The sequence below is a fragment of the Salvelinus alpinus genome, chromosome 24 (genome assembly GCF_045679555.1).
Source record: "Salvelinus alpinus chromosome 24, SLU_Salpinus.1, whole genome shotgun sequence".
Taxonomy (NCBI): Eukaryota; Metazoa; Chordata; class Actinopteri; order Salmoniformes; family Salmonidae; genus Salvelinus; species Salvelinus alpinus.
Window position 1 is genome coordinate 25,663,032 of NC_092109.1, and position 27,186 is coordinate 25,690,217.

At 43.7% G+C, this 27,186-nt stretch overlaps 1 protein-coding gene across 2 annotated transcripts in view; it reads left to right on the forward strand.

Moving 5' to 3' along the window:
• LOC139552391 (protein unc-13 homolog B-like) overlaps positions 1-27,186 on the forward strand; it is a 118,340-nt gene that overhangs the window by 31,757 nt on the left and 59,397 nt on the right. For both annotated transcript variants that reach the window (XM_071364106.1, XM_071364107.1), the window contains exons 3-8: positions 5,298-5,397; positions 11,631-11,748; positions 11,982-12,105; positions 13,744-13,817; positions 14,372-14,417; positions 17,704-17,917. In XM_071364106.1, coding sequence (XP_071220207.1) covers positions 5,298-5,397; positions 11,631-11,748; positions 11,982-12,105; positions 13,744-13,817; positions 14,372-14,417; positions 17,704-17,917 — 676 coding nt within the window. The remainder of the gene's footprint in view (positions 1-5,297; positions 5,398-11,630; positions 11,749-11,981; positions 12,106-13,743; positions 13,818-14,371; positions 14,418-17,703; positions 17,918-27,186) is intronic.

The following is a 27,186-nucleotide window of genomic DNA, read 5'->3' on the forward strand; positions in this document are numbered from 1 at the left end:
ATGCGACTTTAGTTCTACAAACCTTGGGCTACATGTTTTGATTTTTAATACATTGTAAGGCGGCATGATGAGACTAATGATGGTTTGAAAAAAAGTTGCTTGAAAGGCATGAGCTCTGTTTTTTTGCGCAGGCTGTACACACTACATCAGTCACTAATTCACAATTTGACAAGCACTTGATAATGCCTCGAATTTCACGTCAGCATCCTCTTTGTTGCTGTAATGCACCCTAAAAAAAATCCAGGCCTTTTGCGGCCTGGAGTGCTGCATTGTGCCCTTCTCCCTGAGTGTGCAATTCGAACCACCTCACTCACATGGCTCTGTCAGGTGATAGGGTCTTTCTAACAGGCTACAAGTGAAGACAGACACATCGGGGACGCCACTGTGTGCATTTTGAAGAACTGTCCACATTTACTTTTCGTCAGCCAACAAGATGAGTAGGCCTAACGAACAGCAAAAGCACTAGCCTATGTCAATCTATCCCTCATAGTACAACAGTCGACCTATTCTGTGCAATAAATAAATATTCCAAACATAGTCTGGGACAGTTGTGGCATGTGATTGATCCCAAGTTAATACAACGAGTAGCATCAAAAAACAACTTTTATGCAATGTGGCTGACGCAACAGATCAGAACGTTTAGCTTAAAATGTCAAACTAATAGGCTATTTCTTCACATTATAAGTGCAGCAATGCGCATGTGGTAGTAGGCTATAAGCGCAAATGTTCCTTTAACGGAAAACACCATTATCAAAAGTGACCGCAAATGCAATTGTGCATGTAATGCTTTTACTATAAAGGTGCATTTTTATGGTGAAAATGATCTTCCCCAAACTGGAAATTCACGCGCTGCTAATGTATGCCAGTTAGGCTCTACACCCCTTGTAAAGCGGATTAATGTGCTTAATTTTAATTAGTTATTTGGCCACTTCAGTTGTGATACAAACCTTATTAAAACATATAGGCCTATGGGCTAGGCTACATGAGGTGTGCAACTATGATTAGAAAAAGTCGCAAAAAAAGGCATTGTATCTTATGCTGGGCATAATTCACATGTGATAATATATAATTCACAAATGATAGGCTAATATTGTCACCCATCAGACTATTTCTTGATTTAATCTTGTCTTTACATATACTAAATAATATACAGTACCAGTCAAAAGTTTGGACACACCTACTCATTCAAGGGTTTTTCTTTATTTTTCCACATTGTAGAATAGTGAAGACATCAAAACTATGAAATAACACACACAGAATCATGTCGTAACCAAAAATGGGTTAAAGAAAATCAAAATATATTTTAGATTCTTCAAAGTAGCCACCCTTTGCCTTGATGACAGCTTTGCACACTCTTGGCATTCTCTCAACCAGCTTCACCTGGAATGCTTTTCCAACAGTCTTGAAGGAGTTCCCACATATGCTGACCACTTGTTGACTGATTTTCCTTCACTCTCCATCTAACTTATTCCAAATCATCTCAATTGGGATGAGGTTGGGTGATTGTGGAGGCCAGGTCATCTGATGCAGCACTCCATCACTCTCCCTGGTCAAATAGCCCTTACACAGCCTGGAGGTATGTTGTCATTGCCCTGTTGAAAAACAAATGATACTCCCACTAAGTGCAAACCAGCTGGGATGGCGTATCGCTGCAGAATGCTGTGGTAGCCATGCTGGTTAAGTGTGCCTTGAATTCAAAATTAATCACTGACAGTGTCACAAGCAAAGCACCATCATACCTCCTCCATGCTTCATGTTGGGAACCACACATGCGGAGATCATCCGTTCACCTACTCTGCGTCTCACAAAGATACGGCGGTTGGAACCAAAAATCTACAATTTGGACTAATTTCCACTGGTCTAATGTCCATTGCTCGTGTTTCTTGGCATAAGCAAGTGTCTTCTTATTGGTGTCCTTTAGTAGTGTTTTTTGTTGTTTTTGCAATTCGACCATGAAGGCCTGACTCACCCAGTCTCCTCTGAACAGTTGATGTTCAGATGTGTCTGTTACTTTAACTCTGTGAAGCATTTATTTTAGCTGCAATTTCTGAGGCTGATAATTCTAATGAACTTATCCTCTGCAGCAGAGGTAACTTTGTGTCTTCCATTCCTGTGGCGTTCCTCATGAGAGCCAGTTTCATCATAGCGCTTGATGGTTTTTGCGACTGCAATTGAGGAAACTTTCAAAGTTCTTGAAATGTTCCGGATTGACTGACCTTCATGTCTTAAAGTAATGATGGACTGTCGTTTCTCTTTGCTTATTTGAGCTGTTCTTGCCATAATATGGACTTCGTCTCGTGCCAGAATAATCAGAAACCTGGGCATGGAGCAGAGGCTTGCGCTGTTCAAGCTTAAAATTCTGTTTTCAAGATTTCGACGTGCAACTCAAGCTTAACAGCAGGCCTGACAGCAATTATCCACTATACGGATAGCCACGCAAGCTTCACCCTCATGTCGGTTTTAACAAGATAGGTAGTGCTAGGTATCTACAGCCAATCCTGTAGGGGCTTAAAACTAGAATGAGCTTCGATTGGTCAATAGCACCACAGCGTACGCGACAAAAGTTCAGCTTTCCCCAACTTTGGTCCCACCCTGTTCATGTTCCCTCGCCCATGCTCGCATCAACCAACGGTCCCCCGCCCACTTCGCTTCCCCTTTTATTTATTTTATTTTATTTCATCTTTATTTAACCAGGTAGGCAAATTGAGAACACGTTCTCATTTACAATTGCGACCTGGCCAAGATAAAGCAAAGCAGTTCGACACATACAACAACACATAGTTACACATGGAGTAAAACAAACATAGTCAATAATACAGTGAAAAATAAGTCTATATACAATATGAGCAAGTGAGGTGAGATGAGGGAGGTGAAGGCAAACAAAATATATATATAAATAAATAAAAATATAAAAAGGCCATGGTGGCGAAGTAAATACAATATAGCAAGTTTAAATAAAATAAAAAAGTAGAGTAGAGATAGTAGAGATAGAAAAAGTAGAGATAGAAATAATGGGGTGCAAAGGAGCAAAATAAATTAATAAATACAGTAGGTAAAGAGGTAGTTGTTTGGGCTAAATTATAGATGGGCTATGTACAGGTGCAGTAATCTATGAGATGCTCTGACAGCTGGTGCTTAAAGCTAGTGAGGGAGATAAGTGTTTCCAGTTTCAGAGATTTTTGTAGTTCGTTCCAGTCATTGGCAGCAGAGAACTGGAAGGAGAGGCGGCCAAAGGAAGAATTGGTTTTGGGGGTGACCAGAGAGATATACCTGCTGGAGCGCGTGCTACAGGTAGGTGCTGCTATGGTGACCAGCGAGCTGAGATAAGGGGGGACTTTACCTAGCAGGGTCTTGTAGATGACCTGGAGCCAGTGGGTTTGGCGACGAGTATGAAGCGAGGGCCAGCCAACGAGAGTGTACAGGTCGCAGTGGTGGGTAGTATATGGGGCTTTGGTGACAAAACGGATGGCACTGTGATAGACTGCATCCAATTTATTGAGTAGGGTTTTGGAGGCTATTTTGTAAATGACATCACCGAAGTCGAGGATTGGTAGGATGGTCAGTTTTACAAGGGTATGTTTGGCAGCATGAGTGAAGGATGCTTTGTTGCGGAATAGGAAGCCAATTCTAGATTTAACTTTGGATTGGAGATGTTTGATGTGAGTCTGGAAGGAGAGTTTACAGTCTAACCAGACACCTAGGTATTTGTAGTTGTCCACATATTCTAAGTCAGAGCCGTCCAGAGTAGTGATGTTGGACAGGCGGGCAGGTGCAGGCAGCGATCGGTTGAAGAGCATGCATTTAGTTTTACTTGTATTTAAGAGCAAATGGAGGCCACGGAAGGAGAGTTGTATGGCATTGAAGCTCGCCTGGAGGGTTGTTAACACAGTGTCAAAAGAAGGGCCAGAAGTATACAGAATAGTGTCGTCTGCGTAGAGATGGATCAGAGAATCACCAGCAGCAAGAGCGACATCATTGATGTATACAGAGAAGAGAGTCGGTCCAAGAATTGAACCCTGTGGCACCCCCATAGAGACTGCCAGAGGCCCGGACAACAGACCCTCCGATTTGACACACTGAACTCGATCAGAGAAGTAGTTGGTGAACCAGGCGAGGCAATCATTAGAGAAACCAACCCCTTATTGAAAATGAATGGAGTTCTGTTGTTTCAACACCCCCAACGTGCTAGATGGACTTCTGCCATGAGTGCAATAGGATAAAGTGACTTGCTCTGTGCTCACCCTGACCAAAATGTACGCTTCCATTGTAGCAGGAAAAAAACGATAGATTTTGCGACACCCCAGTCTAGCTATGTTAGGCTACTGGAAATCTTTGCAGTTAGGCAACAAAAAAAATACATAATGGGACAACAAGAGAGCAGTTTTAACTGGTCATGATCAGGAGAAAGAAGTTTGCCCCACCTCTTTGTGACCGGTGGTGCCACATCTGCCCCTACAATAAATATGAAATGATTTGCCACTACCTGCTTCACAGTGATGACTTTTAAAAATGTTTATAAATCAAACAAGGTCTTTTAACCTTGGTCTTTAAATTGATGGTATGAGAGATGACAGATACCCTTTCTGCTGTAGAAGCTGGTCTCGCCTGTCTCTGCGTCACGTAGTCCTACTGTACTGGCCTATGTCTCAGTGTCAGAGGTGAAATGGTGATCATGCCCAGAGCTATATTAGGGTGGCTGCTCTGCAGTGAGTGAATCACATCAGCCAGGAGAGAGGATGGATGGCTAGGCTATATCTGCTGCCTGCCTGGCTGTGTGGCACTCCTCTGTAGTGAGATTACCAGGGTCAGTGAATTGGTCTGGGTGCAGGGCGGTGGGGGGAAGGGATGGGGAAACTGACTTATCTGCTTTCCCTCTCACCTACGTCGCCGACTGTCCTTCAGTCACACAAAGCCAAATTGAAGCAGTTGGCCAATCTAGCATTACTGTTACTATCCCATCATTGCTACGTCTGCCACCACAATTGTCTTTCTTACCTGTACACAGAAACTCTCCATCTGGCAAATCATTTGATGTCGTGCAGATTACTGCTCATGTCCTATAAAGACAAAGTAATATGGAGACTTGGTCTCCTACGTGTACACAGTAATCTACTCTCTTATTTCCTCTCAACATGACAATCTATCTTTGTAATGTGGTGAGCATAAGTGGAACTCGCTTATGTGGAACTCACTACTGAGTTTAGTACGAATATTATATATCAGTACCTCTTCCCACCATTACTTCATGTCATTATATGCAGGCTTTTCACCTCTTTTCCCTCCTTTCTGTGTTGCAGGTAAGTTCAATAGCTATGTGACGCTGAAGGTGCAGAATGTCAAGAGCACCTCCATCACTGTGCGAGGGGACCAGCCATGCTGGGAGCAGGACTTCATGTTGTAAGTGACCAGTAACCACACACTTCTTAGACCTCTCTATTCCTGTCCTATGCACTCAGTCTTTGTTTATTTGGATCCCCAAATAATTTTGCAGCAGCTTCTCTTCCTGACGTCCACAAAACACGACAAGTAACGGAACACTGATACACTGATCGACAGGACAGTTACACACATTTTTAATACGAGTGGTAGGCCACACAAGCTCACAGAACAGGATTGCTGAGTGCTGAAGAGTATAATGCGTAAAAATCGTCTGTCCTCAGTTGCAATACTCACTACCGAGTTCCAAACTGCCGCTGGAAGCAACGTCAGCACAAGAACTGTTCGTCGGGAGCTTCCTGAAATGGGTTTCCATGGCCGAGCAGCCGCACACAAGCCTATGATCACCATGCGTAATGCCAAGCGTCAGCTGGAGTGGTGTAAAGCTCGCCACCATTGGACTCTGGAGCAGTGGAAATGTGTACTCTGGAGTGATGAATCATGCTTAACTATCTGGCAGTCCTATGGATGAATCTGGGTTTGGCGGATGCCGGGAGAATGCTTCCTGCCCCAATGCATAGTGCCAACTTTAAAGTTTAGTGGAGGAGGAATAATGGTCTGGGGCTGTTTTTCATGGTTCGGGCTAGGCCCCGTAGTTCCAGTGAAGGGAAATCTTAACGCTACAGCATACAATGACATTCTAGACGATTCTGTGCTTCAAACTTTGTGGCGACAGTTTGGGGAAGGCCCTTTCCTGTTTCAGCATGACAAAGCGTCCATAAAGCGAGTGCATAAAGCGAAGTCCACACAGAAATGTTTTTTCGAGATCGGTGTGGAAAAACTTGACTGGGATGTACAGAGTCCTGACCTTAATCCCATCGAACACCTTTGGGAGGAATTGGAACGCCGACTGCGAACCAGGCCTAATCGCCCAACATCAGTGCCCGACCTCACTAATGCTCTTGTGGCTGAATTGAAGCAAGTCCCCGCAGTTCCAACATCTAGTGGAGAGCCTTCCCAGAAGAGTGGAGGCTGTTATAGCAGCAAAGTGGGGACCAACTCCATATTAATGCCCAGAATTTTGGAATGAGATGTTCAACAAGCAGGTGTCCACATACTTTTGGTCATGTAGTGTATGTCGTATAAGCCACAACATACTTGCTGTGTGTGGCGGATAGAATACCAGTAGTCTGTCTGGAGGCTCTAAGTTTCAAGTGTCACATTTTCATACAGTGTCAACATAGAATCAGGTAACATCAGGTTTGTTTTGTTTCAATGATGATCAGAGAGGAACGATGAAGGGAGGGTCTATGGCTCTGAGCTCAACAGACTTATTGTAACAGTACAGTATATCCTCCATGCTCAGCCACTAACACCTTTATTTGATTAAGGCTGACTGTCTTTTGGAATTATGCAGCAGACGCAACCACCTGAGTACTCTTACACTCAGACAGGTGAGAGCAGGGCAGCTAGTCTGCCTCTGGTGCTAATGCTATGTATCTACAGTTCAGGTTTATGATGTTCAGACAGTAATATGTGAGAGCAGGCCACAGTCGGGGATTTCCAGGAATGTTTTGTTCCCGTTGTTGCCTGCCAGCTGGGTTGTTGTTTCGGGAAAGTTAGCTTACCTGTTCTCACAGCTATTCACTTCCTCATGGTTACTCATTTAATTTCCTCTTTTCAGTGTTCCGTATGTAGGCTGTGCTGTTTTTAGCTCTAGGCTTACTCCTGTGTGTGCGCATCTGTGTATGCAATTTTTATGATATTTTTCCACATCTGTCTCAAGGATGTTTCTGAGTGTAAATGCTTGGTTCTGTAGTACTGTTCATGAAACACAATGTGTTAGCACCTGTTACTCCTGTATGTAAATCATGTTTATCAAATGTCAAACTAGAAGTCCTAAACCAATGAACAGGACACTGTGTGATCCAGCTGAGGTAATCGGTTTAAGTGCTAGGGCATGGCATTTTCATGGCAACATTTGTATCTATTGTAGGAAAAGTCTGAAGTTTACTGTTAACTTGAAACTGGCTCTGCTGGATTTCTTTCTTCTCCAATGACGTGTTTCCTTGCCAGAAAGATGTAGCCTGTTGGTTCTGTGGGTCAACCTTTTATGTAACAGATTCACATAATTGATATTGATTGCGTACTATGTAATTGACTCACAGAGTACTTAAGTGGATGGATGCACCTTTCTCCTCTTAATGAGATAGCAGATTGCCAAATGGTATTTTGGTTTGTCAGGCCAGGCTTCTGTTTCTATGCTAGCCAGAGGGCGTTGGAGACTAGAGTCCAGTCCAGACTACAGTTTCCTTGTGAGATAATGGCCATCCCCACCAAGAGACCGGCTCAGGCCACCAGGGCTGACAGAAAACGGGAATGTAGCGAAAGCTATGGATCGATATATACACCGTACACCCCAGCTCACCTTATTTCTAGGGCTGTTTCCATAGCGCCTGTGCTATGCTGCTCAGTCATTAGAGACAGGATATTGTTCTTTAGGGATACAAATACAACGCTGGGGGTGTTTTGTGTCCACTGCTAGAGCTTAGCCTATGTAATGTTTAAGAGCCTACATGGGATTGTCGCATTGAACTGATGGCTTATGTTTACACTAACTGTGATGGTGTTGTCTTTGATTGTGTTGTCTCTCACTGTTTCCGCAACAGGGTGCTCCAGAAAGTGACATAGAGGAGAGCCTTAATGTTTCTGTGCTTGAATTTTTTTATTTATTATATGTTTCACCTTTATTTAACCAAGTATTTAACCACATGGGATAAACAAACATACAGTCAATAACACAATAGAAAAATATATATACAGTCTGTGCAAATGTAGTAAGATTAGGGAGGTAAGGCCATGGTGGCGAAATAATTACAATTCAGCAATTGAACACTGGAGTGATAGATGTGCAGAAGATAGATGTGCAGAAGATGAATGTGCAAGTAGAGATACTGGGGTGCAAAGGAGCAAAAAAATAAATGACAACATGGGGATGAGGTAGTTGGGTGGGCTGTGTACAGGTGCAATGATCGGTAAGCTGCTCTGACAGCTGACGCTTAAAGTTAGTGAGGGAGATATGACTCCAGCTTCAGTGATTTTTGCAATTCGTTCCAGTCATTGGCAGCAGAGAACTGGAAGGAAAGGCGGCCAAAGAAGGAGTTGGCTTTGGGAATAACAAGTGAAACCTGCTGCAGCGCGTGCTACGGGTGGGTGCTGCTATGGTGACCAGTGAGCTGAGATAAGGCGGAGTTTTACCTAGCAAAGACTTATAGATGACCTGGAGCCAGTGGGTTTGGAGACGAATATGAAGCGAGGGCCAGCCAACGAGAGCATACAGGTCGCAGTGGTGGGTAGTACATGGGGTTTTGGTGACAAAATAGATGGCACTGTGATAGACTACATCCAATTTGCTGAGTAGAGTGTTGGAGGCTATTTTGTAAATGACATCGCCGAAGACAAGGATGGGGAGGATAGTCAGTTTTACGAGGGTATGCTAGGCAATATGAGTGAAGGATGCTTTGTTGCGATATAGGAAGCCGATTCGATATATAATTTTGTATTGGAGATGCTTAATGTGAGTCTGGAAGTAGAGTTTACAGTCTAACCAGACACCTAGGTATTTGTAGTTGTCCACATATTCTAAGTCAGAAACTGTCCAGAGTAGTGATGCCAGACGTGCGGGCGGGTGCAGGCAGCGATCGGTTGAAGAGCATGCATTTAGTTTTACTTGCATTTAAGAGCAGTTGGAGGCCACTGAAGGAGTGTTGTATGGCATTGAAGCTCGTCTGGAGGGTTGTTAACACAGTGTCCAAAGAAGGGCCAGAAGAATACAGAATGGTGTCCTCTGCATAGAGATGGATCAGAGAATCACCAGCAGCAAGAGCGACATCATGGATGTATACAGAGAAAAGAGTCGGCCCGAGAATTGAACCCTGTGGCACCCCCATAGACTGCCAGAGGTCCGGACAACAGGCCCTCCGACTTGACACACTGAACTCTATCTGAGAAGTAGTTGGTGAACCAGGCGAGGCAGTCATTTGAGAAACCAAGGCTGTTGAGTCTGTCGATAAGAATGCGGTGATTGACAGAGTCGAAAGCCTTGGCCAGGTCGATGAAGACGGCTGCACAGTATTGTCGTTTATCGATGGCGGTTATGATATCGTTTAGGAGCTTGAGCGTGGCTGAGGTGCACCCATGACCCGCTCGGAAACCAGATTGCATAGCGGAGAAGGTACAGTTGGTTTAGAAATGGTCGGTGATCTGTTTGTTACCTTGTCTTTCGAAGACTTTAGAGAGGCAGGGTATGATAGATATAGGTCTGTAACAGTTTGGGTCTAGAGTGTCTCCCCCTTTGAAGAGGGGATGACCGCGGCAGCTTTCCTATCTTTAGGGATCTCGGACGATACGAAAGAAAGGTTGAACAGGCTAGTAATAGGGGTTGCAATAATTGCGGCGGATAATTTTAGAGAAAGAGGGTCCAGATTGTCTAGCCCTGCTGATTTGTAGGGGTCCAGAATTTGCAGCTCTTTCGGAACATCAGCTATCTGGATTTGGGTGAAGGAGAAATGCAGGAGGCTTGGGCAAGATGCTGTGGGGTTGCAGAGCTGTTGACCGGGTTAAGGGTAGCCAGGTGGAAAGCATGGCCAGCCGTAGAAAAATGGTTGAATGAAGCCTCAAAGCAAACTCATCTGGTTGCCATGGAGACACTCAGTTAGGCATTACTCCATCCTACCCCTGCTTTTGGAGTGTCTTTTAGAAAGTAATGGGAAAAATAATAAATGCAGTAGAATACATGGTGTGTTCTGTGTAGTGCTTATTTTCCAGCGTTGTTTTCCAAAGCCTGTTTGTCCCTGTGCTGCAGGAGCTGTTCATTCCCATCTCACTCCACAAACAATGGGAAGCTCAAATGGAACATTAGTTAATCAATCAATCAAATGTATTTATAAAACCCTTTTTACATCAGCCAATGTCACAAAGTGCTGTACAGAAACCCAGCCTAAAACCCCAAACAGCAAGCAATGCAGATGTAGAAGCATGGTGGCTCGGAAAATCTCCCTAGAAAGGCCGGAACCTAGGAAGAAACCGAGAGAGGAACCAAGCTCTGAGGGGTGGGCAGTCCTTTTCTGGTTGTGCCGTGTGGAGATTATAGATGTTCAAACGTTCATAGATGACCAGCAGGGTCAGATAATAATAATCACAGTGGTTGTAGAGGGTGCAACAGGTCAGCACCTCAGGAGAAAATGTCAGTTGGCTTTTCATAGCCGATCATTCAGAGTTAGAGACAGCAGGTGCGGTAGAGAGAGAGTCCTAAAAAGCAGGTCTGGGACATGGTAGCTCAATACATAGTGAATGAAACCATTATACATTTATTAGACAATCACTGTGTCGCTGTCTTTCTACTGATCTCTATCTCTCTATTAATGGATTTTTTAATGCTGTTTTCACGGTGGAGTGGGTCTATGGGTTCTTTAATTTGTGTATCTATGATGCGGAACGATAGAGAGAGCTCAAAGTGAAGTCGGTGTGCGATTGATCAAAAAGAGTCTTGGTTTAATATTTTTAAATAAATGTAAAAAATTGTCTACTCATTCTTTTATATTTGTTTTATAAAAGTACTATATGACTGTAAGCAGTTTATACAAGTACATGTTTGCATTCACTGTGGCCACGTAAGAGCCGAAGAGATGTGAAGGTGATTGGTCTGCTCATTACAGTAATAGTGTTGTCTTCATTTGGTACATCGCCTTTAGTGTTAGTGGTTTCGAATATTTTTGTTTGCACCTGGGCTCACTCTTACTGCACCTTTACTGAGGGCAGTGCACTTTTGATAAGTATCTCTTCTCTCATCTTCCTTTTGAAGTGCCGCAAATGCAAATGAGATGAAGAAATTATGAGCAATGGTTGCTTTCAAGTGAGATGCTCTTTTATTGTCAGCAAGCTGTATTTGCATCCTTTTCAATGGCAAATTAAGGATGGAAGGCATCACGACATCTGACATGATGCATAGGCCTAATCAAAGACCAAGGGATCAGTGAACAGCCAGACAGCGCTTAACCCTAGTTTCTGTTATAATTATTTCAATTTCATGGAGGTGACTCAATACATAGGGAATGAAACCATTATACATTTGTTAGACAATCACTGTGTCGCTTTCTTTCTACTGATCTGTCGCTCTATTAAACTGTGAGTCTGTATTGAATGAGAGTTGATATGACCCCCTCTCCTTTATTGCCTCTCTCCTGTTTCTCCAGTGAGATCAACTGTTTGGACCTGGGCCTCATTGTGGAGGTGTGGAACAAAGGCCTTATCTGGGACACCATGCTGGGGACTGCCTGGATCCCCCTCAAGAGCATCCGCCAGTCAGAGGAGGTGAGAGGGGCAGATGATACACTCATACAACGTTACACACCACCAACACAACTGGCCAAAACATTTAGAGCACACACATCCAGCTCCGATGTTGAAAACCAACATTTACAACACACAGTTCAGATTTTATATAAAACATGTACAGAGTAGTTTGGGCACTGGTTCACCTCCCAGTTAGTTTCATCTGGTCTCTTTGTCTATGACCTCTGACCTAGCCCTTTCTCTTCCCTCAGGAGGGCTCAGGGGACTGGATCTTCCTGGATGCTGAGGTTTTGATGAAGGCTGATGAGATCTACGGCACCAAGAACTCAACACACCACCAGGTTCTTCTGGACTCGCGCTTTGAGCTGCCCTTCGGTAAAATGTTATATTGATCACAATGTTTCTGTTGGGCACTTAGCTTCCCATAGGATATCTATTTTATATCATATGTTATCTCTTTAAATGTTTTTGTTGATTCTGTACTGTATACCAGGGTCCATTGTCCATCAAACTGTGTCTACACTTACAGTAGCTACAGTTGGTATGATGTATGATGCTGAAATGTTATGGGTCTGTTTTTGTAGATGGAACATGTGTAGGGCACAGTAATGATTATACAGTAGTAGCCTTCTCCAGTGACCTGTGCTTTAACATACGCCACCACACCTGATATTGATTGGTTGAAATACCAGCAGGTTGCGTAGTGAGCCTTTTGGATGCAGCCGCTCTCATCTCTTCACTGAGGGAGAACAGTTATGTAATTTACGGATCACTTTCTACATCGCTGTCCCTTAACTTTGCCTGTATTGGTGTCGGTGTGCATCAAATCACATTTTATTTGTCACATGCTCTGAATACAACAGGTGTAGACCTTACCGTGAAATGCTTACTTACATGCCCTTAACCAACAATGCAGTGTAAGAAAATATTTACTAAATAAACGAAAGTACACACGAAAGTACACCTGGCGACCGCTGACACCTTCGCCTCCCGAGTCAGTACGGGAGTTGTAGCGATGGGACAAGACTGTAACCACAAATTGGGGAGATTTTTTAAAACTTTTATATCAAATGAATTAATCAATCAATCAAAAACTGTGCTTGGCCACACAGTCGTGGGTGAACAGGGAGTACAGGAGGGGACTAAACACATGCCCCTAAGATCAATAAGTTAAAAGTGTTTGTCTGTGAGAGGGACTAGAGCAGCTTTCAGGTGTTTAAGGGCAGGCCTTTGAAGGTAGCAGTAGGGATGGGAGGCTGTGTGTTTGTCTGGGTTCTGTGTACCACTGATCCCATTCATTCACCAGGACAGGGGTTTGGTTTCATCTGCCTTTGAACCTCTGGCGTTTGTGTTCAGCTCTCTTTAAAGTCCAAGGTTTTCCCATTGAATAAAAAAATATATATTGCTGTAAATGAATATAGGGGAATGATAATAAATGAATATAGGGTAAATGTTAAATGAATATAGGGGAAACACTTTAATGTCCAGTGTCTCTCTGTAAAGGATCATGGGACATCAGGTCACAGGGAGGGAGAGGGGGTCTGCTCTAACAGACCAGTGGTTTGGTAGGAGGCATCAATGTATAATATACCTGTCTGCACATTATTGTCTGTTGTTAGGCTGGTAATGTCGTCAAGTTAAGTTTTGCACAGTTTTGCAGTCTCTAGAAGTCTAGTGCTCTGCACTTATGTCACTGAAGTTCTGTCCCTGTCAGTACTAACGTCATTGTCTTGTGCTCTTCTGGGTTTTCATTTGCATCTGTCATGACAAACATTACTACAGTGGAGCCCTGTCATTCATGGTCCCTGTTCCCCAACAGTACAGTTTCAGGGCATAGCCAACTATTTTTAATGTCTCTTTCCTAAGTGGTTCATTATATATTTAAAAGGACCATGAATATATAATAGCAGCATGGTGTATGTTGGAGAGTGGATGGTTTAGGATGGTATGGGGTAGGGCAGGATGCAGCTCACCAGTCATCCCACTCTGTGTGTGTGCACCCCTCTTTATCAGACATCCCAGATGACGAGGCGCAGTACTGGACCGGCAAGCTGGATCGCATCAACACTATGAGGATCTATGATGAGGTAAGGCCTACCCTACATGCTAAGGCGCTATTTCACCAGGAATATATGTCAAAAATGTAGTAACAAATTCTACCTATTTATATTTCAAGCAGTTAGAGGTAAAGTATTTTCGAAAATACCCTCTCTATGTTTACCTATTGTAAAGTTCCCAGTACAATGCGGTTGAATGTTCTGTAACCTTATCTCCAGATTACACTTGGCTCTCTGCATTCACTAGCATACAGTAAAATACATGGAAATGGAAGATAGGATTATTAACCCTGTTGTCATATGCAAAAGCGAGGTGAGGAAAATGTCATGTCACAGAAAACTCTGGTTAGGTACAGTATTGACATGAGCGTGTGTTTATCACTGTGTGCTCTGAAGTGATAGCGTAGATGGTAGGTCTAACTATTGCATGCATCGGCATTGAAGTCATGGTGGTGATGACAATATTATGACAAATGCAGGAGTTTGAGATTGGTGATGATGATGATGATTTGTTTTTGTGGATTATGATGGTCAAAGGTCACAATTCTTGTTTTCTCCTTTCCTCTCTCTGGTACCCTCTGCAGGATGAGGTCCAGAGACGCCTCATGCCTCCTGCTGCCTCCCAATGCTGTGAGTGGGACTGACTTCCACTAGATGGAGCTCTCTCATCAGCCTTGTCTCCCTCTGTCTTCCATTAGTTTGGGCTTTTTATGTTATTTATTTCCTTGTCCTATTCCTGAGTTATGTGTAAATCTCCTAGCCCAGAGTTGACATCAAGTAAGCCTTTTTATCCAATCTTAATTTTCCAGAACAGTCACTACTTATCCAAAGTTATGAAGAATGTCAACACAGGGATGCCACGTTCATGCATGTCTGCTAGTGGTGTCTGTTTGTCCACTGTGTATGTTATGGTCATAATTCCCCCTCCCAAGTCAGGCACAGTTTTTGCATACTCTCCACTACCTCTCACTTTACTTCTCCGCCAACACCCTCACCAGGCAACTTTTTCGGATGGACTGACACACTGAGTATGTAATACACAGTCTTTTTCTGATGAATTCTAAACCTTCCCAAAGCTTCACTTTGGCCAATCCTCAATGCTTTGTGCATGTTTCCCAGCACCAACAATAGTCGCTACAGCCAGGGGAAATATCCCCCAGCCCCACTTCATCGCACGATCTGAGTTTCATCATCTATATCAATTTCCCCACAGGACATGGAAACACAAATATGGTTATTATTACTACCTCCATGTAAACATAACTGGACAATAGCAGTTAGGCCTAGATCTATGTTTTTGTAGTCAGCGGGTGACCTTGATAAAGCATAGTGGCAGTTGTTGACTTCCTGAACAGATGTCTGTGAGATGCAACCGCATCATCACACAGACAGGGGGCACTGTTTGCCAGCCTGTGTTCAGGTGTCACCTTGACAACTTGTTTTCCCCTCTGATTTTTAGAGATATCAATACATCAGTTTGTCCTGATCTATCTCACATATCAGTCTGGAGCGATAAGGCCTATGTCCCCTTAAGCAAGCCACTCAGCTCAGGGTCAGCACTGCAATCCAAAGGACCTGTCTGATGCCAAAATTGAGTCTGGGTCACTAAGGAGAGAGAATTCCCTTATGTCAACATAGCAATTGCGTTACTTAACGCAGTCATTTTGGAATATCACTTTTTGTCTGGAGTGTCCATTTTTGGCTGTATTTAAAGCAGGAATCCTTCATTGAAACAAAGTGGTCACCCGCCTGTGTTTTGGAAAAAGCTGAGGAATGGGGCTAGAGAAATGTAACCACTCAAATTCATAGACAGAGTTATGTATTTCTAAAAAATGTAAAAAATAGGAAACGGTCACCTTTATTTAACTAGGCAAGTCAGTTAAGAACAAATTCTTATTTACAATGACGTATGCAAGGACTGACCGTCCATGATATCAAAATGATAGTTTTAACCATGTTTTGAGGATATGCTTTGTTTGTTTACAAACATTTGAGTATAACAAGCTTATGTTGGGTTCTGATGTGGTATGACAGTTAATCTAAGCTCAGGAGGCATTTATAAGTTACAGTGCCTTCAGAAAGTATTCAGACCTCTTGACTTTTCCACATTTTGTTACAGCCTTGTTTTAAAATGGAAAAAATAGAAAATAATCCTCAGCAATCTACACATAATACCCCATAATGACAAAGCGAAAACAGGTTTTTAGAATTTTTGCAAATTTATCAACAACAAAAAAACATACTTTATTTACATAAATATTCAGGCCCTTTGCTATGAGACTCAAAATTGAGCTCAAGTGTATTCTGTTTCCATTGATCATCCTTGATGTTTCTACATCTCGATTAGAGTCCACCTGTGGTGAATTCAATTGATTGAACATGATTTGCAAAGGCACACCTGACTATATAATGTCCTACAGTTGACAGTGCATGTCAGAGCAAAAACATGCCATGAAGTTGAAGGAATTGTCTGTAGAGCGCCGAGACAGAATTGTGTCGAGGCACAGATCGGGGGAAGGGTAACAAAAAAAATTCTGCAGCATTTCATGTCCCCCCGCCCGGTGGCCTCCATCATTCTTAAATGGAATAAGTTTGGAACCACCAAGACTTCCTAGATCTGGCCGCCCAGCCAAACTGAGCAATCGGGGGAGAAGGACCTTGGTCAGGGAGGTGACCAAGAACCCGATGGTCACTCTGACAGAGCTCTAGAGTTCCTCTGTGGAGATTGGAGAACCTTCCAGAAGGACAACCATCTCTGCAGCACTCCACCAATCATGTATTTATGGTAGAGTGGCCAGAAGGAAGCCACTCCTCAGTAAAAGGCACATGACAGCCTGCTTGGAGTTTGCCAAAAGGCACCTAAAGGACTCTCAGACCATGAGAAAAGAGATTCTCTGGTCTGATGAAACCAAGAATGAACTCTTTGGCCTGAATGCCAAGCGTCACATCTGGAGGAAACCTGGCACCATCCCTACGGTGAAGCATGGTGGTGGCAGCATCATGTTGTGGGGATGTTTTTCAGCGGCAGGGACTGGGAGTCTAGTCAGGATCGAGGGAAAGATGAACAGAGCAAAGTACAGAGAGATCCTTGATGAAAACTTGCTCTCAGGACCTCAGACTGGGGCAAAGGTTCACCTTCCAACAGGTCAACGACCCTAAGCACACTGCCAAGACACCGCAGGAGTGGCTTCGGGACAAGTCTGAATGTCCTTGAGTGGCCCAGTCAGAGCCCGGAATTGAACCTGATCGAACATCTCTGGAGAGACCTGAAAATAGCTGTGCAGCAACGCTCCCCATCCAACCTGACAGAGCTTGAGAGGATCTGCAGAGAAGAATCGGAGAAACTCCCCAAATACAGTTGTGCCAAGCTTGTATCGTCATACCCAAGAATATTCGAAGCTGTAATCGCTGCCAAAGGTGCTTCAACAAAGTACTAAGTAAAGGTCTGAATACTCATGTAAATGTAATATTTCAGTGTTTTTTTATTTGTAATAAATTAGCTAACTTTTTTTAAAACTGTTTTTACTTAGTCACCCCCCCCCCCCCCCCCCCCCTCATCAATGTAATACTTTTTAGAATAAGGCTGTAACGTAACAAAATGTGGAAAAAGTCAAGGGTTCAGAATACTTTTCGAATGCACTAACTTATATAATTAAAAATGGATGTAGCAACTAAGGGTTCTATATTTAATGGCCTATATATTCAGTTGCATCACTTTCCCCTTCTCACTGAAGTTTATTTTCTGGTTGGCTTGCATTCAAAGTGCATGACCCGTGTCCTCCTTACCTCCCTCTTACCTGATCATTCCTGACCTCAGTGTATAGAATGGAGATTCTGTAGTCATTTTAGCAGTTTGAGGATGTAGAGGCCTCTAGACGTTCTGTGTTGTGAAGCTTGTCCTGTTGTCCCTCTACAGCCCTAGATGACCATGACAGTGCAGTGGACGACCGGGACAGTGACTACCGCAGTGAGACCAGCATCAGCTTGCCCCCGCGCTACCATACTACGGCCCAGCCCAACTCCTCCATGCACCAGTACCCCATGGGCCCCCAGCTCCAGAACCACCTGGACTCTTGCACAGACTCCATGCACAGCTTTGACATGGACTACAGAGACCACCGCGGGAGCAGGTAGAGTTTCTGAATAACACACACAAACATACAGGACATGCCCCTACACAGAATACAAAGACACATGCACAATACAAATTCAGCCATAAAAGATGGCACACCTATTCACGTATACTACAGTCATACATATTGACACAAAGTGAAGAAGAGTTAAGACATGAATAGAGTTTTTGAAGTGCAGTATCAGTCATTTATTTTCTGTTGGTTAGTTCTGATGGCTTGATTTTCACGTCAAACTATTAAATGATTATATTGCAAATAGACCCAGTTAACTGAGGGCCTGAGGCTTAGCTCTTTTGTTTATTGGAGGGTGTCCCTCTTTCAGATGATTTGGGGTCATCCATCCTCCTGGTACAGAATCAAGCATCAGAATACAAGCACATTTCTCAAGTAAGGTTGGCAGCTTTAAATCTAGTCAGGTTATGTTTATTTGTCACTGACACATCCTTTAACACAGCATAAGAAGGAGGTTAGCAATGTCACCTGCTTGAATATATAAATAGTTCCCCCTAGGGAGTGATTCTTCAATCTAATAATGTTGTGGGCAACCGTGCAAGTTAACCCAATAGATATTGAATCTTTGGTGTTTTGTATATAATTGGATCTAGTATAGAATTTGTATAGAATTTTTATCTAGTTAATATATATCTGTAAACATGCAGTGCCTTCAGAAAGTATACCCCTTGACTTATTCCAACAATGTGTTGTTTCAGCCTAAATTCCAAATTAATTACATAGATTTTTTTTCTCATCCATCTACACGCAATAATGCATAATGACAAAGTGAAAACAAGTTTTCCGAAATGTATTGAAAATTAAGTATAGATGTATATATCTCATTTACATAAGTATACACAACCCTGAGTTAATACAGTGGGGCAAAAAAGTATTTAGTCAGCCACCAATTGTGCAAGTTCTCCCACTTAAAAAGATGAGAGAGGCCTGTAATTTTCATCATAGGTACACTTCAACTATGACAGACAAAATGAGAAAAAAGAATCCAGAAAATCACATTGTAGGATTTTTTATGAATTTATTTGCAAATTATGGTGGAAAATAAGTATTTGGTCAATAACAAAAGTTTATCTCAATACTTTGTTATATACTCTTTGTTGGCAATGACAGAGGTCAAATGTTTTCTGTAAGTCTTCACAAGGTTTTCACACACTGTTGCTGGTATTTTGGCCCATTCCTCCATGCAGATCTCCTCTAGAGCAGTGATGTTTTGGGGCTGTTGCTGGGCAACACGGACTTTCAACTCCCCCCAAAGATTTTCTATGGGGTTGAGATCTGGAGACTGGCTAGGCCACTCCAGGACCTTGAAATGCTTCTTACGAATCAACAAGGTGGTCTGTCGAAAAGGTGAATTCATCTCCCAGTGTCTGTTGGACAGCAGACTGAACCAGCTTTTCCTCCAGGATTTTGACTGTGCTTAGCTCCATTCCATTTATTTTTTGTCCTGAATAACTCCACAGTCCTTAACAATTACAAGCATGCCCATAACATGATACAGCCACGACTATGCTTGAAAATATGGAGAGTGATACTCAGTAATGTGTTTTATTGGATTTGCCCCAAACATACAGTGCATTCAGAAAGTATTCAGACCCCTTGACTTTTTCCCCATTTGTTACGTTACAGCCTTATTCTAAAATGGATTAAATAGTTTTTTCCCTCATCAATCTACAGACAATACGCCATTTTTAGATTTTTTGAAATGTTTGCAAATGTATTAAAAATATAGTATTCAGACCCTTTACTCAGTTCTTTGTTGAAGCACCTTTGGTAGCGATTACAGCCTCATGTCTTCTTGGGTATGACGCTACAAGCTTGGCACACCTGTATTTGGGGAGTTTCTCCCATCCTCTCAAGCTCTGTCAGATTGGATGGGGAGCATCGCTGCACAGCTATTTTCACGTCTCTCCAGAAATGTTCGATTGAGTTCATGTCCGGGCTCTGGCTGGGCCACTCAAGGACATTGAGACTTGTCCCGAAGCCACTCCTGCGTTATCTTGGTTGTTGTGCTGTTGAAAGGTGAACCTTCGCCCCAGTCTGAGGTCCTGAGCGCTCTGGAGCAGGTTTTCATCAAGGATCTCTCTGTACTTTGCTCTGTTCATCTTTCCCTCGATCCTGACTAGTCTCTCAGTGCCTGCTGCTGAAAAACATCCCCACAGCATGATGCTGCCACCACCATGCTTCACCGTAGGGATGGTGCCAGGTTCCTTCCAGACGTGACGCTTGGCATTCAAGCCAAAGAGTTCAATCTTGGTTTCGGCAGACTAGAGAATCTTGTTTCTCATGCTCTAAGAGTGCTTTAGGTGCCTTTTGGCAAACTCCAAGCTGGCTGTCATGTGCCTTTTACTGAGGAGTGGATTCCGTCTGGCCACTCTCCTTCTGGAAGGTTCTCCCATCTCCACAGAGGAACTCTGGAGCTCTGTCAGAGTGACCATCGGGTTCTTGGTCACCTCCCTGACCAAGGCCCTTATCCCCTGATTGTTTGGCTGGGCGGCCAGCTATAGGAAGAGTCTTGGTAGTTCCAAACTTCTTCCATTTAAGAGTGATGGCAGCCCCTGTCTTCTTTTGGACCTTCAATGCTGCAGAACGTTTTTGGTACCCTTCCCCAGATCTGTACCTCAACACAATCCTGTCTCAGAGCTCTACGGACAATTCCTTCAACCTCATAGCTTGGTTTTTGCCAAAGGTGGATTACCTTTCTAACCAAAGGTGGATTACAATCAAGTTGTAGAAACATCTCATGGATGATTGATGGAAACAGGATGCACCTGACCTCAATTTCGAGTCCCATAGCAAAGAGTCTGAATACTTACGTAAATATGATATTTGTTTTTTTTTATATATAAATTGTATTATTTTTTTAAATACATTTTAGAAAAATTCTGTAACGTAACAAAATGTGGACAAAGAGAAGGGGTCTGAGTACTTTATGAATGCACTGTAACACTTTGTATTCAGGAAAAAGGTAAAAATCTGTCATTCTGCCCCTGAGCAAGGTAGTTAACCCCCTGTTCCCCGGGCGCCGAAGATGTATGTGTCGATTAAGGCACCCCCCCCCCCCCCCCCCACCCGCACCTCTCTGATTGAGGGGTTAAATGTGGAAGACACATTTCAGTTGAATACATTGTTGGACAACTGACTAGGTATCCCTCTTTCCCTATGTTGTGTGTAGGCCAGTGACAAGAAATCTTCATTTCATCTATTATACATTTAGGCTGTAAAATAACAAAATGTGGATAAAGTTGTGGGGTGTGAATACTTTCTGAAGGCACTGTAGTTAAGAAGGAACACATTTGGTCTTTAACCAAAATGGTCAAATTGTCAAAATTGTCCAACTGCTTGGAAGTTTTCCAGGATGAAACACAAATAATTAGCCAACTCCCATCCTGTATCCAGTGTAGAATGGTTATTTGCACTCTTACTTGTGTGACTTGCTGTGGAAAACATGTGGCTCAGTGAGATTGTGGTAAATGTCCGTCTGTGTGGACAGATAGAAAGCTGATCCGGATAATTCCATAATATCTGAAAAGAAAAGTGGGATTACAGCCAGGAAGTTTTTTTCCTTCAGACGTATTGTTTTACGAAACTTCTTTGGTAGTTTTAATGAAACTGAGCTTAGATTAGCCTGCTGTGGTCACATATGGGTCTTTGGGACCCTGGTGTTGGTTTAGTAATAGAAATTGCCCTCCTCTACCATGTCTCTATATGGCCTGTAAAACTACTTTGGACAGAGATGATTCAGGTTGGATTTGATGTTGTTGTTGATAATCCCCCAGAATGAGGAGGTGAATTTCGGTCATCACACACATAATGCACTTATATCAAACAATCTTAATAACACTCTTACCAATATACACATAAACACAAATTCACCACATTTTTATCATATGTATGTATTTAATGCTTATTGTCTCTGTCACATTGTCTTTATCTTGCTTTTTTTGTCCTGTTATAATATGCAATCTTTGTATTGTTTTATTTTCTGCTATTGTTTCCTCTCATATTCCATTTTACCTCTACCTTAATAAATTAACCTAAACTAGAGCCATAAACCATAAAGGAAGGGTCAGGATCATCCCTGTAGATTATGGCATGGGTGCGAAGGATTAGGAGAGCAAGTACAAAGTGCAGGGGAGAAATCAGCTGAGTGAGTTACTGGACAAGGAAGAGAATCGTTGGCCTGAGGACGATGTTATCCTCCGCATGGGGAGAGCTCTCACTGAGCCATCAGGCAGCTCACTCTCCCAAAGCACACAACGCAGTGGCATCCTACCTGGCACCTACCCAGCGGGCTATGACACTATCGATCGGCGGTGGATGAAAAAGAATTGGGATCCAGGATGACTGGCCACATTGGAGGCAGAGAAACTCACAGATGAGCCTTTCCCCCCTAATCTTGCACTCCTCCGCCAGAAGAGAGGGGAGCTGGTGCTGCAGCAGGTGTTAAAGATCGAGGAGGAGCAGATGACACCGTGCCTCAAGCCATACAAGAACAGACTTCTTTACAAGACTAGGATGTGCGCCAAAAACATGCTGAGGGACACCTTGGAGAACTACATGGTGTATCAGGAGGATGAAGCTGCCAGAATGAGGACAGGTTTAGGGTACGATTTAGAGGAGGAGCTGCACTACTCCAAGCGATCAGAGGAGGAGCTAGAGGAAATTGCCTCCTTAGCAGAGGCCATTCATTCTGAGAATGGGAGGGGCCATGGCCAAGGCAGACATGCTTCATCCCATGGAAGTTACATAGACAAACATCAGAGTTATCTGGTTAACAAGAGGGGAAAGGTGCAAATGGGAGCGCTGCTTCAGGAGCCCACCCTGTCTCCAGTGGAGGAACCAAGTGACGAGTATATGGATCCCATGGATGAGCTCCAGTGCCTAGTTGAAACAGTATCAGATTACCTGGCTGAAAAAGATTAGGAAATAAGCAAGTATGGGTCCCTTTCCAAGTCAAGCTTATCTTCCCGGGGCAGCGTAAGAATATAATCTACTGGAGAGGACCCAAGGACCCCTAGAGATGTCAAGGCGGAGACCCAGGCAGAGGCTTCACCTAAACCAGGAGTATCTGGAGTGAAAAATGCTATGAGTTCATTACTCAGTTCCTTCACTGACAAGGTTAGCTCAGCCCCAAGCAGCCCAGCTCAGGTTCTGCAGAAACTAAAGAAGTATCACCTGCACCATCTTCTCAATCTGGTATATCCACACTGTTTTCTTTAATTCCAAAATCCACCAGCCCTGCTCCTGTATCTGTTGTATCTCCTACAGTTCACCCCAGCAGAACATTTCCTTCAATTTACCTTCCCAGTCTGATGCCAAGACACAAGTCCACAATCAAGATACACCAGTCATTAGAACAGAGATTCTAAATAGTACAAGTGATAAAGTTCAGGACTCTGCAACGATGCCACAAACACCAGTCACTTTTGCTTTTGAGAAAATTAGTTTTGGTAAACTTTTTTTCAGGTGAAGAGAGAGTGAACTCCACAGAGGGAAAATGACCTCCAGGGAGAAGTGGCTCAAGAGAGGACTCTCAAAATCTTGCAAACTGGGATGAGAAATGTATCCAACTAGGTGAACAGTCAAGGGCTGTGATAGGAGACAGAAGCCTTAATTCAAGAAATACACCCCAGAATAAACGATTTGTTAATGCACAAGGAAAAGTTGTGCATGGGAGACCTGACTCTGACTACCTCTCAGCAATATGTGCCTACAGTGGGTGGGAAGCCCATTAGCCAACTACAACCAGTGAGTTCAGGGTTCTTTAGCCCTTTCAATAAATATTTCAGCTCATTAATTGCACCAGTTAACCCTGTGCTCTCGCAGGGCCCTCCCTGTTGCAGTGTATCCTGTATTTGAGTCAGCACCAGATATTAGCTTAGATAACCCTATGGAGGAGCCATCTTTAGGCAGTAAGCTAAAATGTCAGTTTCGTTCCTCTGATGATGTCTCTTCCCAACAGCCTTCAAAACCAGAAAGAGGGATGTTCTTTGGAGTCATGAAATTTGGTTCTGGTGAGGATGTCCATGCCTCCAACCCCCCAGAAAATCCTAGTCAACAACAGGCCCAGCATCACCAATTGACCCCAGTTCCACATCAGCAGCATATGCAGCAACATCAGAGACCACCTCCAATGCCTCTTGGGCATGCTCCTCCTCAACCTGAACCTCAAGGTTTTTTAACAGGATTTCTTAGATTTGGCTCTGCGGGTGACTTATCTGGGAACCCACCACCATAGCAAGTTCCCCCAAACAGTCAACTTCCTGATCCAGTAATCCTCAACAGTTCCCTTGCCAACCTCTGACACAAGTGCAAGTCCTCATTCTCAGCCGGGGGGGTATTCTCTCAGGGTTTCTGAGGTTTTCATCTGCAGAAAGCCTATCACCTAAGTGTACAACCTCCCCAGGCCCACCAGCAAGGTGCTTTCCCAAGCAATCATCCTAGTCAGCAACAAGCACCAAACCCATCTCAACAAGCACCCCCTCAACAAGGAGGCATTTTCTCTGGGTTGTTTAAATTAAATTCCTCTAATGTTTTGAGCACCCAAACAACTCGTAATCAGCAGAACTTCAACCAACAGAATATGCCAGGAACAAACCGTGGTCCACTGAGGAACCAGGCTTTTCTAGACAACATCCAGGCTTTTCTAGACAACATACAGTTCCAAAACCTGCTCAACAAGGTGGTCTCCTTTCTGGAATTTTTCAATTTGCTTCTGTAGGCAATGCATCTACAGTCGTGGCCAAAAGTTTTGAGAATGACACAAATATTAATTTTCACAAAGTCTGCTGCCTCAGTTTGTATGATGGCAATTTGCATATACTCCAGAATGTTATGAAGAGTGATCAGATGAATTGCAAAGTCCCTCTTTGCCATGCAAATGAACTGAATCCCCCCCATTTCAGCCTTGCCACAAAAGGACCAGCTGACATCATGTCAGTGATTCTCTCGTTAACACAGGTGTGAGTGTTGACGAGGACAAGGCTGGAGATCACTCTGGCATGCTGATTGAGTTCAAATAACAAACTGGAAGCTTCAAAAGGATGGTGGTGCTTGGAATCATTGTTCTTCCTCTGTCAGCCATGGTTACCTGCAAGGAAACACGTGCCGTCATCATTACTTTGCACAAAAAGGGCTTCACAGGCAAGGATATTGCTGCCAGTAAGATTACACCTAAATCAACCATTTATCGGATCATCAAGAACTTCAAGGAGAGCGGTTCAATTGTTGTGAAGAAGGCTTCAGGGCGCCCAAGAAAGTCCAGCAAGCGCCAGGACCGTCTCCTAAAGTTGATTCAGCTGCAGGATTGGGGCACCACCAATACAGAGCTTGCTCAGGAATGGCAGCAGACAGGTGTGAGTGCATCTGCACGCACAGTGAGGCAAAGACTTATGGAGGATGGCCTGGTGTCAAGAAGGACAGCAAAGAAGCCACTTCTCAACAAGGAAAACCATCAGGGATAGACTGATATTCTGCAAAAGGTACAGGGATTGGACTGCTGAGGACTTGGGTAAAGTCATTTTCTCTGATGAATCCCCTTTCCGATTGTTTGGGGCATCCGGAAAAAAGCTTGTCCGGAGAAGACAAGGTGAGAGCCTGTGTCATGCCAACAGTAAAGCATCCTGAGAACATTCATGTGTGGGGGTTGCTTATCAGCCAAGGAAATGGGCTCACTCACAATTTTGCTTAAGAACACAGCCATGAATAAAGAATGGTACCAACACATCCTCCGAGAGCAACTTCTCCCAACCATCCAGGACCAGTTTGGTGACGAACAATGCCTTTTCCAGCATGATGGGGCACCTTGCCATAAGGCAAAAGTGATAACTAAGTGGCTCGGGGAACAAAACATTGATATTTTGGGTCCATGGCTAGGAAACTCCCCAGACCTTAATCCCATTGAGAACTTGTAGTCAATCCTCAAGAGGCGGGTGGACAAACAAAAACCCACAAATTCTGACAAACTCCAAGCATTGGTTATGCAAGAATAGGCTGCCATCAGTCAGGGTGTGGCCCATAAGTTAATTGACAGCATGCCAGGGTGGATTGCAGAGGTCTTGAAAAAGAAGGGTCAACACTGCAAATATTGACTCTTTGCATCAACTTCATGTAATTGTCAATAAAAGCCTTTGACACTTATGAAATGCTTGTAATTATACTTCAGTATTCCATAGTAACATCTGACAAAAATATCTAAAGGCACTGAGGCAGCAGATTTTGTGAAAATTAATATTTGTGTCATTCTCAAAACTTTTGGCCACGACTGTACCGTACCAATCAGTCCCCAATCCCACAGACACTTTCTGCAGCTCCTCTCAATCAGCCTAGCCAGCAGTACCCAAACATGCAGGATGTGCAGTTGCAAAGACAAAATCAACCAACTCAACAGCCTAGTCAACAGGTGCAAAGTCAAAATCAACTAACTCAGCAGCTTAGTCAATCCAGAGTTCTGCTCTCTGGGCTATTTAAAAAAAACTAATCTCAAGCACCTCCCCCAGAACCACCTGGTAAAAGTTTATTCTCAATGTTCAGTGGACCAAGTCCACCACAGGCACCATCTCAGTCTGGGTCCACCTCTCAGGTGCCTCAACCACAACCAGAGGCTAACTCGATTCTTGGAAGACTCCTTTCTGGTTCAACTGCTAGAAATGATTGTTTTCTGTGTTTGGAGGCCCCAGTGCCCCACAACCTTCAGCATCAGCTCTGTCAGTTACAGGGTCCTCCGTTCCAGGATCTACAGTGCCTAAGGAACCATACACGGAAAATGTATTTTCCATGTTCAGTGGCCCTTTGTCACTCCCACAAGCTAGCTCCGATGAATCGGCAACCACAGTACCTACTCCTGAGTGTGCCACTACCCAAAAGGAATCCATCCCAGAATGTGCACCTTAGGAACCTGCCACAACTAAAGAACCAGAAGCCCTTAAAGAGCCACCACCTACAGACGCTCCTCAAACTGCAGGTTCTATGATGGGAGGGTTGTTTGGAGGATCTAGTCCCCAGCCCACTGCAGCTACTCCTCAAACAGACCCAAGCTACAGGATTTCTCTCCGTGTTTGGAGGGTCTACTCCCCAGCCTGGCACTGCTGCCCCTCAAACTGCAGGTTCTAGGTTTGGGGGTTTGTTTGGAGGGTCTAGTCCTCAACCAGCTACAGCTGCCCTTCTAACTGCAGGTTCTCTGTTTGGAGGGTCTAGTCCCCTACCAGCTACAACTACTCCTCAAACGGCACCAACAACAACGCTGAGAACAAAAT